The 17,302-nt window shown below is 54.0% G+C and overlaps 3 protein-coding genes across 6 annotated transcripts in view; 1 reads left to right on the forward strand and 2 right to left on the reverse strand.

Moving 5' to 3' along the window:
* UBN1 (ubinuclein 1) overlaps positions 1 to 5,263 on the reverse strand; it is a 28,143-nt gene extending 22,880 nt beyond the window's left edge. For 3 of the 4 annotated variants that reach the window (XM_080387360.1, XM_080387358.1, XM_080387359.1), the window contains exons 1-3: positions 2,905 to 5,263; positions 1,915 to 2,341; positions 62 to 148 (exon numbers count right to left, since the gene is read on the reverse strand). In XM_080387360.1, coding sequence (XP_080243486.1) covers positions 62 to 148; positions 1,915 to 2,154 — 327 coding nt within the window. In that variant the 5' untranslated portion in view covers positions 2,155 to 2,341; positions 2,905 to 5,263. The other variant, XM_080387357.1, reaches the window with a different exon arrangement.
* Positions 5,264 to 5,402: 139 nt separating this feature from the next.
* NME3 (NME/NM23 nucleoside diphosphate kinase 3) lies at positions 5,403 to 9,996 on the reverse strand. Its single transcript, XM_080387436.1, has 5 exons — positions 9,266 to 9,996; positions 9,004 to 9,134; positions 8,452 to 8,553; positions 8,023 to 8,135; positions 5,403 to 7,102 (listed from the first exon to the last, which is right to left on the reverse strand). The coding sequence occupies exons 1-5, from the start codon at positions 9,309 to 9,311 to the stop codon at positions 6,985 to 6,987; spliced, it is 510 nt and encodes a 169-aa protein (XP_080243562.1). The 5' UTR covers positions 9,312 to 9,996; the 3' UTR covers positions 5,403 to 6,984.
* Positions 9,997 to 12,217: 2,221 nt separating this feature from the next.
* On the forward strand, positions 12,218 to 17,227 carry EME2 (essential meiotic structure-specific endonuclease subunit 2; the record flags this gene model as incomplete). The annotated part of the gene is given in 9 exon segments (XM_080387446.1): positions 12,218 to 12,387; positions 12,389 to 12,398; positions 13,195 to 13,265; position 14,021; positions 14,027 to 14,157; positions 15,051 to 15,156; positions 15,924 to 16,039; positions 16,471 to 16,530; positions 16,532 to 17,227. Coding segments are annotated over 9 exon segments (849 nt in total), but the record flags the coding sequence as incomplete, so codon positions are not given.
* Between the last annotated feature and the right edge of the window lie 75 nt (positions 17,228 to 17,302).

Genomic DNA, 17,302 nt, shown 5'->3' on the forward strand with positions numbered 1-17,302 from the left:
TGAGAGCTGAGCAGCATTGCCCATTCTAGAGGATAACATAACATAAAGAAGAAAAACATACGTATTTTTCTTCAAACTTCCTAGCAAGAGCCTCCACTTTATGCCTTTCCTTTTCATCATCATTAAAGGGATCAGCCAGGTCTTTCTTCTGCAAAAATAAAGACGACAAAAACATCAGAATTGATCCAGTTACACTGCCACCAAATCCCCATGCATTAAACCCATCATGACTAGAGCATCCAGGCAAAAGCTCAGCCAAATCAACCTTTAGTATTTAGTACAGTACTATATAGCATCTTCATCAGTGACATAGAGAATGGGATTGAGTGCACCCTCAGCAAGTCTGTGGACAGCACCAAGGTAAGTGGAGCGGCTGCCGCCTGAAGGACATCATGCCATCTAGAGGGACCTGGACAAGCTTGAGATATGGGCCCACATGAACCTTATGAGGTTCAATAAGGCCAACTGCAGGGTCCTGCCCCTGGGCTGGGGCAACCCCCAGTATCCATACAGGCTGGAGGATGCAGGGATTGAGAGCAGCCCTGCAGAGAAAGACTTGGGAGTACTGGTAGATGAAAGGCTGGACATGAGCTGGCAATGTGTACTCGCAGCCCAGAAAGCCACCCGTCCCCTGGGCTACATCACCAACTGCATGGCCAGCACGGTGAGGGAGGGGATCCTGCCCCTCTGCTCTGCTGAGACCCCCCTGCAGCGCTGCCTCCAGCTCTGGGGTCCCCACCACAGGAAAGACATGGACCTGTTGGAGCAGGTCCAGAGGAGGCCACCAAAATGATCAGAGGGATAGAGCACCTCTCCTACAAGGAAAGGCTGAAAGAGCTGGGGCTCCAGGGAGACCAGGCTTTTCAATACTCGAAGGGGGCTTATAAGAAAGATGGGAGCAGACTTTTTAGCAGGGCCCATAGCGATAGAACAAGGGGGAATGGCTTTAAACCAAAAGAGGGTAAATTTAGATTAGATATAAGGAAGAAACTTTTTAAGCTGAGGGCATGCAGACACTGACACAGGCTGCCCAGAGCGGTGGTAAATGCCTCGTCCCTGGACACATTCAAAGTCAGGTTGGATGGGGCTCTGGGCAGCCTGATCTAGTGGAAGGTGTCTCTTTAAAGGTCCCTTTCCAACCCAAAGCATTCTATGATTCTGAGAGCATCTCTAGTTTTGGATGCTCTCTCAGCCAGTTCTGTACATGTCTCTAATTCTCCTGACTTTCAAAACAAAAAACAAACAAAAAAAAGCAGCGTGAACTATCAACACACTGCTAAACAGTTCTGAAGAGCAACAGTAAAAGCGAGCAGAATCCAATCGACTTTCTTTTCATAGAAAAACACCCATAACACAAAAGGTTCAGATGCTACAGAAGTTTGCACATCATCATATCCTGAGAAATGGCTTTCAACAGGCAAACAATTGTCAGGCAACACTTGAAAGCACCACGTCCACCACACAGGAAGAGATGCCAAGCACTGTGGTGGAAGCATTCACACGCAGTAGAGCAGGGTCCCAGAAAGATATAAGCACTTGTCACAGAAGTATCTCATTTCAATGCTCTTTGGAATAGAGCTCCTCATAGCCATAGCCAAAATCACTTTAGGCCGAACAGTTCCAAACCAAACGAGCATTACGTCCCACACTCTGCCACCAACACATCACCCTTCTGATGTGCAGTTCCAGCCAAGGCAAAGGAGTGGGACAATGCAGGCTGGCAACAAGAACAGCTGCCTGGATACCAGTTCTCCTGCCCGCGCGTTGCCTGACCACCCTCCTTCCAGCTCTCAGCACCTTACAGCTAACACACACCCAGCTCTCAAAACAGCATGAAAACAGCAATACCGAAAAAGCCTTTGAAATCTTCAGATACCATGCAGGTTCCCCACAGGTCATAGGTAGGGGACTCACCTTGTCTCCTAAAGAACCACCTTTTACTTTCCCTCGACAACTCTTCAGAAGATCCGGGTAGAAGAATTCTGGGCAACGTTTGTGATCCGGCTCAAAAAGAGTAAGTGTGATTCGAACAGCTGTCGCTGCCGGTTCAGAATCCTGGGGCTGCTCTCCATCATCTTTCCGAGATCTCTTCAAGAAGCTGCTGCTCAGTGGACCATGGAGAGTGGTGAACGAAACCCTGTGGGGCTCCGTCATGGCTATGGCCAAGTCTTACCAGTCCTCATGGCATAGTTCCCATTGCATCACAAAAGGCCTGCTCCAGCTGCACAGACACGGATTTCACCGGCAGCTTAAGGGTAACTGAGGATGTTGGCTGTGGAACAAGTCATCTAATTCTGAAGTTTCCTTGGGAAACGGCAGAGGCCCGTGCTGCTAGCGCTTGCTGCAATCATTAAAGACAAAGAAAGAAGTCAAGCCTCGAACCAGACTTCCCTCCAAGGCTGGCAGCCCCCCACGCCGTCACTCCTTTCCAGCCCCAGGTGTCCATCTTCGCAGCACACCGCTCCGTTGCTACCGGCTGAAGGATACAGCCACCGAGCGGCCCCACCAGACTTGCTGTGCCGCGGCCCAGCAGCCCCGGGCACTAACGGCGGCCGAGGCCGCCCCGCCCCGGGCCAGGGCCCCGCTCCGGCCAGCAGCCGCACGGACCCCCAGACACCCCCGCCCCCGGGCGAGCGACTCCGTCCCCAGCACCAGCGGGCGGCCCCGCGAAGCCCAGGCGCTGGCTGCCCTGCGGGGGGTCCCGGCCGCGCTACGGGCCGCGGAGCTGAGGGGGGCCCTGGGGCTGCGGGCAGCCCGAGGCCGGTCGCGCGGAGGGGGAGAGGGCCGCGGGGCGGCGGGGAGCCGGGGCCGGGCGCGGAGCCGAGGGGCGGCGCGGGGCGTGCGAAGGCGGCGGCGGGGCAGCGGGGCCGGGCGGGGGAAGGGGCCGGGCCGCCCCGCACTCACCGCCGCCGCTGCGGGACGCGGCCGCCGCCGCCGCCGCCGCCGCCGCCGCCTGACTCCCGAGCCGCCTCCGAGCCCCGCGTCTACGTCACGTGCGGGGGGCACTGCCCTCGCGCTGAAGCCGCGCGCCCCGCGCCCAATCGCCGCCGCCGCCGCAGTCACGCCTCGGAGGAACGGGCGATCTCACAGACGGCCGGGCCACGTGACGGGGGCGGACCAATCCCCGCTGCCGGTACCGCCTCGTCCCGGCAGCCCTTGCGCCGCGGCGGCGGGAGGGAGGGAGTGTTGAGAAAGATGGCGGCAGTGCAGCGGCTTCTGACGCGTTTCGGGCACCGCCGGCGCAATGGGGCTCCCTGCCTGGCACCGCCGTACCTTGGGCTGCTGTGGGGAGGACCCCGGAGGGGTGTGGGGGCCGCGGGCCGGCACCGGCGGTTGAGGGGCGACAGCGGCGGCTGTTTCGGGGCGCTCAGAGCGGCTGCCCGCCTCCCCGTCACGTACAGACAGGCGCTCGGTGGAGCCTGGTGGAAACCAAAGGGTTGAACACTCCTGCCGCCGCGTTCATCCTGCACCTCTTGGACCCAGGAGCGTTTAAACCAGCACAAATTTATTCCGTAGAATTCAATGCGACTTAAGGAGCGCAGGCAGCAGAGTGGGAAAGTAACGGAAGCTGTAAGCGCCAGGACCCCCGCAGCCCTGTGTTGGAAGACCATGACTGCGGGGGGAAGACAGACTCCCAGCCGACCCTGAACTTGTTTGGGACTGCCTGCTCCAGCTGAATGTGCGTAAGGCTGTGGAGCCTGATGGGATTCATCCCAGGGTACTGAAGGAGCTGGCCAATGTCATCACAGGACCTCTCTTACACTTTTCACTGGTCTTGGGAGTCTACAGAGCGCGCTACTGACAAAGCGGGCAAATGTCCCAGTTTTCAAGCAGGGTGAGAAGGAAGACCCTGGTAGTTATAGGCCTGTCTCATTTCAGTGTCTCATAAAATTATGGAGAAAGTTATTCTGGGATTTACTGGAAAACACTTGAGAGATAACGCAGTTGTTGGTCATAGCCAACAGCTTCACAAGGAGAAAGTCTTGCTTAACCAACTTAATCTCCTTTTATGACAAGATTACCTATCAAGTTGACCAAAGGAAGCTAGTAGATGTGGTGGCTTTGGATTCTGGCAAAGCTTTTGATAATGTCTCTCACAGCATCCTCCTGGAAAAACTGTCCAGCACAGCTAAACAAGCCTGTCATACATTGGGTGAGCAACTGGTTGATGGGTTGAACTTGAGTTACAGTAAATGAGGTCACATTAGGCCAGCAACCAGCCACCACTCGGGTTTCCCAGGCCTCAATTTTAGGGCTGGTGCTCCTTAATGTTTTTATAAATGATCTGGACACAGGAGTCAACTGTACATTAAGTTTATCAGCAATACCAAACTAGGAGGAGCTGTGGACTCTCTGAAGGGTAGAGAGGCCTTACAGAGAGATCTGGGTAGGTGAATCACCCAAGCGGATGAAATTTAACAAGAGCAAGTGGCATATTCTCTACCCATGATGGGGTAATCCTGGTTATACATACAAAATGAGGGACAAGAGGCTAGAGATTTGGGGGTCTGGGTTGATGGCAAGTTGAATACGAGTCAGCGGCGTGCCCTGGCAGCCAAAAGGGCCAACTGTGTCCTGGGGTGCATTCAGCACAGCATACCAAGCCTGTCAAGGAAAGGCATGGAGTCATGGGGCTTAGTGGGGAATAAATGCACACGGTGCAAAAAGCTTTACTGGAGCCTCTGCAGATCTGTAGTAGGGGCAGAGGAAAAGGCAGCAGCTGGAGATTTGTGTTCCCAGTGACAGTGCTTGGAGGAAACCTGTGGAGAAGACAGGTTATGAACTATTTCCCATCTTATTCATATATCCAAGGTCACAGCACACTGCTCCATTGCTGTCAGCTGAAAGAAACACAGCTGTCAAGGAAACAAAGCAAGTCCACCAGACTTGCTGTGACACAGCCCAGCAGCCCTGGGCAGAAACAGCAGCTGGGGCTGCAGCGCTTAGGCCAGGGCCCTGCTCCAGCCAACAGGTGCCCCACTGCACAGAGGCCCGGACACCCATCCCCACCCTGGGGACATCCTTGCTGCCCTCTAATCCCACCTGAGCTCCCCCGCCAGCCTAGCCACCTCCCTGCCAGGCTGGGAAGAATGGAAGGCTCCACTTAGACCCCCCCACTCCCTCAGCACTCCACCTGAAACACTGTTAAACCAACAGACCCTAGAGCAGGTGGCTGCTGGCAACTGGGGCACCCACCAGGGCTGTCCTGCACCCGCAGGACTCCCCTCCAGCCCAGGGAGCAGCAGGCCCATCCCCCACAGGTGTGGGGCAGCGAGTAGCAGCCCAGCTGCTCTGCCAACAAAGTGTTTGCTTGTATCTGCCTCTCAGTGCACCAAAAGCCACCCAGGCGTCAGCCAGCACCCTGCTTCCCAGTCCCTGGAGAAAATAACCAGCAGCAGAGGTAACGGGAGTGCAGAGTTTATTATAAAAAAAAAAAAAAAAAAAAGCAAATGGATGAGTATGGGAACAAACAGAACCTGTCGCATACTTAGAGCTGTAAACAGGCGCCTGGAGAAGGCGCTGAAGGCAAGAGGAGCCCTGGCTGGCAGCAGGCAGCTGAGGAAAGCCCCACTCACCAGAGACCCTCCATCTTCTCAGTGCTCGTTCCTGCGTCACTGCTGGCAGTTCCCAGCTCGGCCTCACCACCCCCAGGGCCAGCCTGGAGCGGGGACTGGAGGTAAATTTACACACTGTCCTCAGAGAACAGCACTCGCTCCCCAGCAGCTGCAAAGCTGGGACACCAGACAGGGACACAGGCAAAACATCTTGCCCTACATGCAGGAAAGCCCTGGGGGACCTTGTTCCTTGGGTTTAACCATGTCTCTGTCCCTGCCCTTATGCTCTGGCAAGGCAGTGCAGGCAGCTCAGATGCAACATAGCTCAGAGGACTTCAATGTTCCAGGGAGAGCTCACAGCAGGTTCAAGGTGTTGTCCAACCAACTACAAACTGGGTTTCCAGAAGCCCTCCCAGCAGGGAAGCTCTACAGTCAGACAAGGAAGATCTCAGGATCTCCCAGAGCTCAGTGCCAGGACTGCACAGCCTGCACTGCACATGAGGGGACAAAATAGTCCCACTAGTCTTTCCTGAGCCCCAAGTCTACAAATCGTTCCTCACCTCATTCCCCCCATCCTATTCCTGTGGTTTGCACAGCACTGCTGCTCCACTAGCATGTGTCAGTTGCCATAGAGGGAAAGCACAAGACTGGGTCCAGCCAGGGCCATGCAGCCAGCTGTGGAGGCCCAACAGAGAACTAAGAAGACCTGGAGAAGCTGCTTCCCCGCTCCCAGCACCTGCAGCCCAGGAACCAGAGCCAAATAAACTGTACGTTTTAACAGCATTTGGTGAATCTTCCTCCCATGGACTTGCCAATCTTGCCTGAAGCTGGGTGAACTTGTGCCAGCCCTGGCCCACAGAGCTCCCACCAAGAGACAGCGAGCAATTTGTCCAGTCCTTCATTCCTTCTCTTGGAACAAGCTGTCACCCCAGGGGGGAACTTACCCCTTATCCCATAGCAGCTAATTCTTTAAAAGCCTTTGCTGAAAAGCCTTATAGAAATGCAGGCAATTTATATCAAACACATCATCTTGTAGTGACCGGGACATCTCTCCCAGTGGCAAGGAGCACATGCTCTCCTGCACCAGGCAGATCTGAGGACACATAGGACAGGCAGAGAGCCCAGTTTTCACTTCAATAAACCACCTTGAGCTACTTGGGATTTAAGATGCTTCAGCAAACAGAGCAACAATACCAACTACTTACTATAGCAGAAAAAAAACCCCAACAACTTATCTTGCAGGGAGCTGAACGGCAGAGTGAGGTACACAGACCAGTTCGCAGGACCCCTCCACCCACACACAGAACAGAAACCCCCACAGCACGCGACACTGTAGCAGGATTCACAGCCAACCCAAGTGGCTGCAATGAAATGGATGGAAATGCCCCATGCCCAGTCAGGAAGATGTCCTTCCCTCGGGCTGCCCCTCTCACTCATAGATCCAGTGCTTGGCCACATCCTCCCAGCAGGTCAGCTCCTCCGGGCGGAACCAGAGGGAGATCTCCTGCCGGGCACTCTCAACCGAGTCGCTACCATGGATCACATTCCTATGGGGAAGAAAGGGATCAGTCAGCACTAAGCAGAGAAAGGTGGGAGAAGGAAGCTGCAGCTTGGAAAATTTCACCTTGACAATTTAATTAACCCAACTGAGCCAATCACATCCTACAGTACTCTTTCCCACCACACAGCCCTTCTTCCAGCTCAGGGGCTGTTGGCAGTTATGCTGAACATGGCTTAGGTCATGGATGTGCAGGAGCTGCCAGTTCCTAGCACTCCTTCCTCCTATGACGAGGAACCATTTGTTTGCTGCAGGAGGAGCTGCAAGTGGCTGTTGATCTGGGGTTTGGTCTGGTTTTATGTCAGTAATTCAAGGTTTGCCTCCAAATTTCCCCCCTTCATTCTGTCAAAGTAGGTCTGTTGAAGCAGGTTTGATATGGGACACCACAGAATAGAAACCTAAGCCAGGAGGGTTTGATAAAAGCAGTGTATACCACAAACCAGGCTGCAGCCACCCAAGGTCAGGATCTTTAAGAGCCCAAGCACATGTAGAGCTCTCACTCGGCTTTCATTACAGACTGAGGTGCCCACAGAGCTGGAACAGCTCTCCGGGTGCCCTGCTCCCCCAGGAAAGGGCCAAGAGGGCCTGTCCTCCTGTCCTCTTTGCAGCCTAACAGTCCTGACTCCCCAGAGGAAAAGACAACTAAACCCTACCTGCTTTCAACAGAGATGGCCTCAGGAGGCAGGAAAGACTCAAACCCAGGCTCTACCTTCTGGCAAAGCCAACCCAGGAGGCAGAGGTCAGCTCATCCTCCCAGGGCTGCTCTGCAAGCTGTCACAGGGAGATAGCTCTGCTCTGAACACGAGGAAAACAGCTCTGCTCTGTGGATGCAGACTCACACAGCTTGTGCAGGAATGCCTGGACAGGATGCCCCAAAATACTGAAGAAACAAAAAGCCAAAGCGCTCACTTGCCAACTTCAACACAGAAGTCTCCTCGGATGGTGCCAGGCATGGATTCAGCTGGGTTAGTCTCTCCAATCATTGTGCGAACTGTCTTGACCACATCCAGGCCCTGCCAGACCTATGTGACAGCAAAACAAGAATCAGCTTCCACAGCTCCCCCAGCAGGTCAGATTGCCTGTCCTCCAATTTCCTTATCTGGGTGAGAGACAGGAAAGGGTCTCTGTAAACAGTCTTCAAAAGTTGATTTTGGAAAATAATCAGCATTGTCTGTAGATTTACTTCACCTCAGAGAACACTGAAGCAGTTCAGTACAGCTTCAAGGGGCCCTCTGAAGAGAGAGGCCACCTTTTTTCCATCATACCACAAGCCAACACTGCTTAAACGTTGCACTTACTTTCTGTTCCTTGCTTCCAGAGAACCTGGCCAGCACTCACCATAGCCACCACGGGCCCAGAGCTCATGTACTTCACCAGCCGGCTGTAGAACGGCTGGTCACGAAGGCTGATGTAGTGCTCCTTCAGCAGCTCCTCCGAGGCCTGAGCACAGACAACACAAAGCTTAGTTTGCTCTGAGCAGGTAGGGATTTGGGCAAGGCTTACACCAGGGGGGTGCAGGAAAAGCTGGATAGCACATGTTACAATTAAGCTCCTGCACAGATGCTTCCAAGAGCGGAGTGACTTTACTTTGCCAAAGACTGACACACGGAGGGGAGAAGTTTTGGGTCAGAGGAGCAGCACCTGCCAGCTTACAAGAGCTATGTCCGAGAGCGCTGCAGCAGGGGCGCAGCAGAGGGCAGCCCCGCTCCCCGCAGCTGGGATCACCTCTCCAGAAGCAGTTTAGGCACCTGGATGCCAACACCCCAGTGACCTGCGAGGCCTTGGGCCCCGAAGGACACCGGCAGGCTGTGCGAGCTGGAAGGCAGGCTGACCCCCGGGGCTGCACGCGCCTGGCTCCAGCCCCGGCTCCATCCCGGGCCCTGGGCTCACCTGCAGCAGCTTCAGCCCCACCAGCTGCAGGCCCTTCCTCTCGAACCGCCGGATGATCTCCCCGACCAGGTGCCGCTGCACGCCGTCCGGTTTGATGGCCACGAACGTGCGTTCGCTGGCCCGGCCGCAGGCTGCGAGGAGAGGGCAGAGGCGTGAGGGGCGGCGGGGGGACCCTCGGCACCGAGGGAACCGGCGAGGGACCCGGAGCGGGGGCCCGGCCGCAGGGGCCCTGGGGGAGCTGGGGGCCCAGCCCGGCCCGTACCGCTCTGGAAGAGGCCGGCGAAAAGACCCAGCACCAGGCAGATCATGGCGGCGCCGCTCTTAAAGGGGCCGCGCCCCCGCCCCGCGCTCTTTGTGCCGCCCCGACACCCGCCCCCAGCGGAACGATAGTGCTGGGAGCGAGGAGCGGCGGGGTCGGTACAGCAGCGCACTGCTTCCGCTCCTACGGTAGCGTAAGCCCCGCCGACCGCTGTGGGGGCCCGGGGGGCCACCTGGGGCTCCCCCCTGTGAGCCCTGGAGGCTGCGCTGCCCCGGGGCCGGGGGGTCCGCGCAGGCCCTGGGCAGTGGTGGGGCTCCGCTGACCGCGTTCTCCCGGCCGCGGCTGCCGGGCCCGCAGGGTGGGTGCGGTTTGGTTGCGGCGGGCGGCTGCTGTGGCCCCCGCCTCCTTCGGCAGCATCACGGAGGCCCAAGCCCTGCAGCTGCGGGGCTGACAGGCCCAGGCTGGCCCCTCTGGAAAAGGTGTGCTTGGCTTCCCCACGCCGTGCTGCAGAAGGGCAGCACTTTGGCCCCGGAGGGCTCTGGGAGCCCGTCCTTACAATGTGCGTTTCAGACACCGTGCTGGGGCATGAGCACCTGGCTGTTAATTTGCTTGTGTCCTCAAGGGTCACAGAGACATGACATGAGAGGTCAGAACACCTGCGGTCCAGAGCTCCATCGCCTGCCTGGCTGGGCAACGTTACCTGCTGTCTGGGACTCGCCCCCTGGTTCAGCTCAGAGATAAACCTCTGGAAATACCGGTGCCTGAAATAATGTTCTCCAGGTGCCTCGCAGAGGGCTGGGTCTGCTTCCAGAGATGATCTGTCTGATCAGGGAGGACCCCTGTCTGTTCAGGGCATCAGGACCCCATAGGTGACAGCACAGAGCTTCGCTGGTGGAGAATGAGGTGGCTTTTTCTGCAGCACTGGCTGCCAGCGTGTCCCTAGTGTCCTGGCTCTTTGAGAGCGCTCACAAGTGCTGCTGCTGATCCCCTGATGCATCTAACTGCCCAGAACACGTTTCTAATCCCCTGTCCCAGAGAGAGCGGGGCTGCCAGCCCATTCCTCGCCCTGCAGCTTGCCTGGGCAGCCCAGGGTTGCTGCACGGGTTTCCCTTTCTGGGGCACAATGGCAGATATGACAAGTGTGATGCTGTGTCCCATTCCCCAGACGGCTTGAACCCAAGCTGCAGCTCATCCCTGTGCACCTCTAATTAGATCCATAAGCATTATATCTTGAATTGTTCTGTTCATTATTATCTGTCATGCATGACTTTTTGCTAATTACATTATCCTCACACTATGCATTCACTCCACTGCTAAGATTCATTTAACTAAACATGTTTTTTAAGGATACGTGGTTTGTATCAAACGTTCTGTTTGGAGGCTTGTCAGTCTGCTCACTGTCACATGACAGTCCTCCATGCAGGTCCTGGGCAGGTTCTGTTGGTTCTCTGCATGGCAGGGATCCAGCTGCTTTATCCAACACAGTTTTGAGTAAATTATTACCACACTTGCACCAATAAAATAATTAGAGGTCACATTCTGGGGGTTCATAGCATGGCTTTGCCTGAGGAAGATTGTCCCTGTTTGCTCCAACACAGTCCTGTTGTGCTCATTGTTTTGCCAGTAGAAAAGTCTCTGTAGGATAAATATTGTCATCTGTTTTGTTGTACTATTTGCTGTGAAGTCGTGGGTACAACCAGTACTCGGGAGGTGATGGAGGTTTCAGAAACATACTTTTGTGGCCTTTCTCCGGGTGAGGGATCCCGTTTGAACAGGGTCAGCCTGGTAAGGCAGGCTGGTTGGTGTAACACACAGCCCACCAGAGAAAATGCTGTGTGATTTTTCACTGTAAAAACTCCACCATGGGGATTGTATCAGCACCCACCGAGTTCCCAGACTTCCTCTCTGTCCCTGGGTTTCGCATTTCCCTCTGCCCTGGTGCTAATCAGTTTAGCTCTTGCTCATCTCTTCTGCCCGCTTTCCTGCCTAGGTCTCAACCCTGCTTGTGCTTTCCCAACCCTCCTCTGCACCCCTCACCTCACTACATCAGCCAGATGCTTTTCTCCTCTTCCCGGGTGCCAGCAGAGGGAGCGCAGGCAGCGCGGAGGAGCGCTCTGCCTTCCCCCTGCCTGCAGCACCCAGCCCTGCACCCGCAGCTCTGTCCTGCCCCGGGGAGCAGCTCCCTCGTAAAACAAGGTGGTGTTGTTTTTAAGGTGGACAAGCAGCATGTTCTCAACCCGCCCTTTGCATTCTTAGAAATAGCTGAGCTATTTTATTGAAACATCTCCAACAAATTCAGTGTAGAGCAGGTGTCTGTCAAAGACAACGATCCAAACACGTGGTCTGATGAGGTCGCAGACAGCTGTAAGGAAGGTGCCTAACAGATGATGTCAACTTACATTAGCTACGATTGACAGTACCTGCAGAGCTGGTAATGAGGAGTGTGTTCTCCATGGGCTCCCCCAGTGACATCCCTGTGCATGGTCCAGCCTCACTGCTGGAGTAGCGACATTCACAGGAGTGGTGGGAACGGGGCTGAAGTGAGCATTGAGGGAGGTGTGTTGGGGCTGTGCAGGAGTGGTGAAACCTGGCTTCCTATCGACAAATTGTTCAGGTTGACTAACTTCAGTCTTCTCTCACAGAAAGAGATACATTTCAAAAATAATTCAGTTTATACAAATTTAATAAAATTTGTTCTTGGGGAAACAGGTTGGCTGGCTTTTTAAGTTTTCCTTTTGTAACCTAGAATGCACAAGCTGATTTTTACAGTCATTGTGGCAAATGTGTGGCTACTTGGCTGGAGTGAAGGAGGACAATTTTGTAGGTGCCTGCAGAGACAGTCAATGACAAAGTCAGTAACTCAGCAAGCATATGAGTTGCAGGCAGCCAGACTTCCCATACTTGCACAATTCCTTGTTTTGCACTTCTGTTTTTGTTGTTTGTTAATGCTGATAAAATACCTATTTTTCTCACATCAGGGTTGTTCTTTCCTTCTCCACAGGTCTCCTCAAAGATCCTGGCTCAGACACTTGGTTGAAGGTTTTAAGTTCCTTGGACTGTAAATACTCTTCTGAGCCTCTGGCAGTTCCCTGCAGCATAACCTGGAGGAGAAGCATGCTAAACACTGTCCACTCCAGTAAGTCCTTCTTATCTTCTCTGTAATGTACATGTAAACTGGCAACTGATGTGCTGTGGGAAGAAAGCTTTGACTCGCCACTCTAGGCTGGGCATTGGAGCCTCAGAAACTGATTACTGGTGACAAATTAGCTTGGGGAATGGAGCTGGGTCTGATTGTCACACAGATTGTTCCAAAGCCAATGTCTTAAACATCCACATCTCATTGTTTTAGGCAGGTGTGCATCTAGGCTGAGCATGGGGAACCTGCAGTAAGCAAGAATGAGACCACTACAAGTTGTTCACAGAGATTTCGCTTGGGTACTTGGTTTGGTTTCAAAAGGTTCTGTGTCAAACAGTGTCTGCGTGGCAGTGGGGGCTGGGGTGTTCTGTTCTCATGCACACCCCCACTACAGGAATTTCAGGCGGAGGCAGAAATCTATTTTTGCTGTTGCTGGATAAAACATTGCAGATACTGTGGTCATAATAATAGACTACAGATAATGTAGGTGCAGATAACGTGATCATCTAACAGTGTGCACAGTGCAGACAAAGGCATTTTGTGTCCTTTCATCTTAGTTAGCAACTTCTGCGGTTGTCGATGCCTTCCTCACTAGGCTGGTTTTGCACCTTCAGTGATTTGCTTGTTTGGGGAGGATTTTTACCTTTCAATTCAGCCGTGGTCTTTCACCAGTGTAGTGTTGACATAGCCTCATGAGTGTTAGTGCCTCTTAGAGCGTGGCTCTGCACAGGTGGAGACTTGCTGTCTGGCTTCCACACTGGACCCCTGCTTGTGCTGAAAATTATTTAATTTTTAGGATGGCCTCGTGGCAAAGACTGAAGAGGAGAAAGAGGTGTTGGTGTTGATAGAGCCAGAAGATTTTCTTAAGTGCCTCCTTTCCCTAATGCAGATGATACAGATCTTGGAGCCAGACGGACAGTCACTTTGCCAAGCAAACATGGAAGGGGAAGAAGGATTCATTCAAAACTGCTGCAGCTCCACCCTGAAACAGAGCTGTGTTACAGGGGACAGTGGTTTGAAAGGAGAGAACTTGTGGGAGCAGCCGTATCTGAGTACAGCAGCAGGTCTTCTAGGGATATATGCAGGCACCTGCCTTTAACCCCGGGACAGGGTGCTGCTTTCCTCAGAGGGGAGCTGCACAGACCAAATTTGCCTTTCCTTGCATTTAGCTTTTCCATTCTCATGGACTCCATAAAAGATTTGCTTGAAAGAAACATTCAGAGTACACAGTGCTTGGAAACACTTGCATTTTGAAGCAGAGAGATTTGCGCTAGTTCTCATTTGTGTGCAGTCCTACAACGTTTTATTGATACCTGTCTAGGCAGCGTGTGCTTCTGCCCTGAGAAGTTCCCAGTGCATCCAGCCCTGTTCAAGACTAGAGAATGACAGGCTAGAATAGGCAGCGTCTGTGAGGAGATCAGTGCTAATGCTCTGGGGAAAAATGTGAGCCAGAAAAAGTGGCGGGATGTTGGCAGATGTGGCATGTGGTGTGTACCCAAAGGCAACGCACTCGGCTGCAGTCTGAGGCTGCCTCCTCCCCATTCCCACTGACGAGATGCACTTGGAAGGTCCTGCTGGAGATGGGGATGGGGTGTTTCAGAGAGGAAGGCTGCTACAGATAGGTGTGATTTGTCTTGCTTCAAAGTTTTGTTAATGCCCCATCAGCAAGTCAGCCTGATCTAAACCAAGTGTTGCCTTTGGCCAGTCTGGAGGGCTCCTCCACCAAAACCTGGGGCGTTGTCAGGCTGGATGCCTCCAGGTGATATGTGCTGGGTGAGCAGTGGTGCCAGGGAAGCTCACAGCAGGTGACAATCAGTGTGTCTGCAGCGGGGACACATTCAGGGCTGCACTGCTGACACTTGGTGCTAGCGTGGTGGCTGTGAATCGCAACGTCCATGCTTATGGGGGCTGGGACTTGAGTTTCGCAGTCTTGAGGATGTACTTTGCATGTGTGTTTATAGCAGCCTCTGAGGATCTCGTAGCCAGAAGGGGTTCACAGGTAAGGCTTCCCTCTACCCCAGGCGGAGGGCCGCAGTGATATGAAGGAGCTGAGGGAACTGCTCTCACTGAATTGCCCTGCTGCTCAGTGCCCGGGGGGATGTTCAGTGCCTGGAGCCCTTTTCTTGTCCCCTGAATGTCTCATTCCTGTGCTGCTCCCAGTGCCTGGGTCCTTCCTGTCCATGTAGGTGCACAGCAGAGGAATCTCCTCTGTGGTGATGGTGTGATCGCTTGCAGAGTTCCTGCATAGATGCAGCTACAGTAGCTCAGTCTGTCCTGTCCTGTCTGAACTACTTCCCAGGGAGAACTCTTGTCTCACCACCTCCTGGGCTCTTTCTCACTTAACCCTGTGAGGATAAATTTTACCAATAGTGTTATATATAAAAAAATCAGCTGTGGCCTGTTGAGTTCTGCCACCAGAGGAACTGAGTGGCTCTCACCCTGGTTTTGGGTCTCCTCTCCCTCACAGGGGAGCTGCCGCCACCTGGGGAGCAGGTGGCCTGGAACAAACTCGACACCTTTGTCTCCAGCTTCAAGTCAGACAGGGAGGTGGCAGATGTGGGTGGGTTAGGTCTGGCCTTTTCCTCTTTATCAGGCAGCAGCCCTGAGGTGTGAATACATAGAGCTTGTGCATGAGCAGTGTCTTGCTTATAGGTGTAGTCAGGAGCAGGGCAGACAGCAGGCACTGAGCCATGGGAAGCAGAGTCCCAGCTCCCAGCCTGGCCCAGAGCTGTCTGTGACTCAGGAGGAGATACTGGAGGTAAAATTTCATACAGTCCTCGAAGTTTTATGTTACTTGGGGTTGAGCTGTATGGAAAAGGCTCCCACTGGTGAGCTCTTGTGTGTAAGGAATGCTTTGTCAGGGGAGGTGGCGGCTGGCTTGGATCAGGTTGCATCTGCTTGCATCCTCCTTTACCCTGGCTGGCAATGGGATTGGAGGGATTGCAGACATCAAGGCATGGTTTGGAGCCTCTTGTTCCTAAGACCCTGGTTCAGAGCTGATCCAGCCTCCCCTCTTCAACCGCACGAACAACTGCCCACTTAGCCTTACAAGGAGCTGTTGGTTCCCACTCAGGTCTGTGCCTTGCAGAGACTGTGTCCCACAGCAGAGCAGCAATGTTCCTTGTGATGCCACAGCAGTCATAAACTAGGTCAAATACCATCTAAACCCTTCCTTGATACCCTAAATGCCTGCCCTGCCCGAGTATGCCCCCAAGGGGGTTATGACTCGCTGGTTTACTGGGAACTTAAGAAGGATGAGCAGGCTTTACTGCAGCACTGTGTAAACAAAGCTAATGCAAGCAGCCCAGCCTCTCTCCCATTCCAGCCCCAGCCCAGCTTCATCCTGCTGAGGGACATGTTCTACCCATGTGCTTTCCTTACTGCTCTTGCTTGGTGGCCAGGGCTGATGCCAGCGCTGAGGGTGAGGGCCTCGGGCTGGCCTGGCTCACGGCTGGCCCACCCAAGCCTGTCTTTGTCCTGTTGGTCAGCGTATTGTGTCTTTCACCTCCACTGCTTCTCCCTCAGGCGCTGGTGGTGCTGCAGCTGTGGGGCAACACCAAAGTGCTGTTCCTAGACACGTGGCAGGAATTTGGCCAGCGTGTTTCTGTGCTGACGAAGGCAATAGCAAAACACCCATACAAGTGAGTTGTGTCACTGGACTTGGTCACATCCCAAGCCCAGAGCTTTGGGAAACCTCAGTGGAAGTTACAGGAACAAGTGTCTGTGGCTGCCAGCCTGTCCTTGATGCCATCAGTGTAAGGGCCCAGATTAGACATGTCTCGAGATCTTTTCAGTCTCTGTGCTGATGAAAATCCTTTGTTCTTGCAGTGAACACAGTGGTGATTCAGCACTAGGAAAGGAGAGATAACCTTTTCACCCTGGTGTTCTGGAGCTTTCCAGGGAAAGAAAGAAAATTGCGGAGGAAAAATATTAGCCCTGGGCAGAAAGAGGTTTTAGAAGGAAGCCCACTGCTTAATGCTGGGGGAAGGCTGCAGCATCTGGGGTCTGCAGGCCTGTGCTCAGTGCATGCACCAGCCTAAGCTCTTGCAGTCAGCCATCTGTCCTTCTGCAGGAGGCAGCTGGAGTTGCAAGAGTTGCCTTTCTGCACTGCTGGGGCCTGGGCCAGGGGTGTGAGTGGAGGACAGCACAGGACACTGGCAGGTGTGGAAAAGACAACTCCAGCAGTTTAACAGAGTTGGCCCTGCAACAGCAACAGCTATAGCAGAAGCACATCCCTCCCCAAGTCTCCTGTTACAAGTCAGCCCTCACACCCCTCAGCGTACTGTTAAAAGCTTGGAGGCTGAAGGCAGGGAGTAGTGCCACATGCTTCCTTACTTAAAGGTCCTTGTTGATGGAGCAAACAAGTCCTGAGTCTGAAATCAGTTGTCAAGAAAGGCAAGGCTTGCCTCCAGATGGGTCTTTGACTTGAACTATAGCTTTGTTCCAGCAGTAGCTACTTACCCCTCCTGTCAGCCCCTCCTTGCCTCTCCCTACCTTGGTCTCACCCGACAGGACCTCGGGCTGGATCAGCTCTAGGATGGGCCCCCAGAGCCAGCCTGTCCTGGCAGTGTGACATAAGCTGGACAGGAAGAACTGCTCAAGCACCTGCCCGAGCCCTCCTCTTGCCCTGCCCTTCCCAGCCAGTGCTCGTGTCATCTGCAAGGAGCAGCTGAAGTGCTTTTGCCTCTTCTTCCCTGTGTAAAATCTGAGGGCATTATAAAATCCTGCAGCCTCCTTCCAGCACACAGTCACTGCCACGGGTCTGGCTCCGCTGAAGATCCATCCCAGCCAGACTGCTGTTTCAACCCACCCCCAGGCAGAGGCCAGGTAACCTCCACTGCCTTTACCTCCTCTAGATCAGACAAACCAGCACTGCATTTAAAACATCCCCTCCAGGCTGTTAG

Source organism: Falco punctatus, assembly GCF_963210335.1.
Source record: "Falco punctatus genome assembly, chromosome: 4".
NCBI lineage: Eukaryota > Metazoa > Chordata > Aves > Falconiformes > Falconidae > Falco > Falco punctatus.

Bases quoted from the DNA above. Each gene is read 5' to 3' on its own strand.
- NME3 (XM_080387436.1), bottom strand. From the start codon at position 9,311: ATGATCTGCCTGGTGCTGGGTCTTTTCGCCGGCCTCTTCCAGAGCG. The intron at 9,135-9,265 runs GTACGGGCCGGG...CTCTCCTCGCAG, and splicing joins CGCCGGCCTCTTCCAGAGCG to CCTGCGGCCGGGCCAGCGAA. The intron at 8,554-9,003 runs GTGAGCCCAGGG...GTCTGTGCTCAG, and splicing joins TGGGGCTGAAGCTGCTGCAG to GCCTCGGAGGAGCTGCTGAA.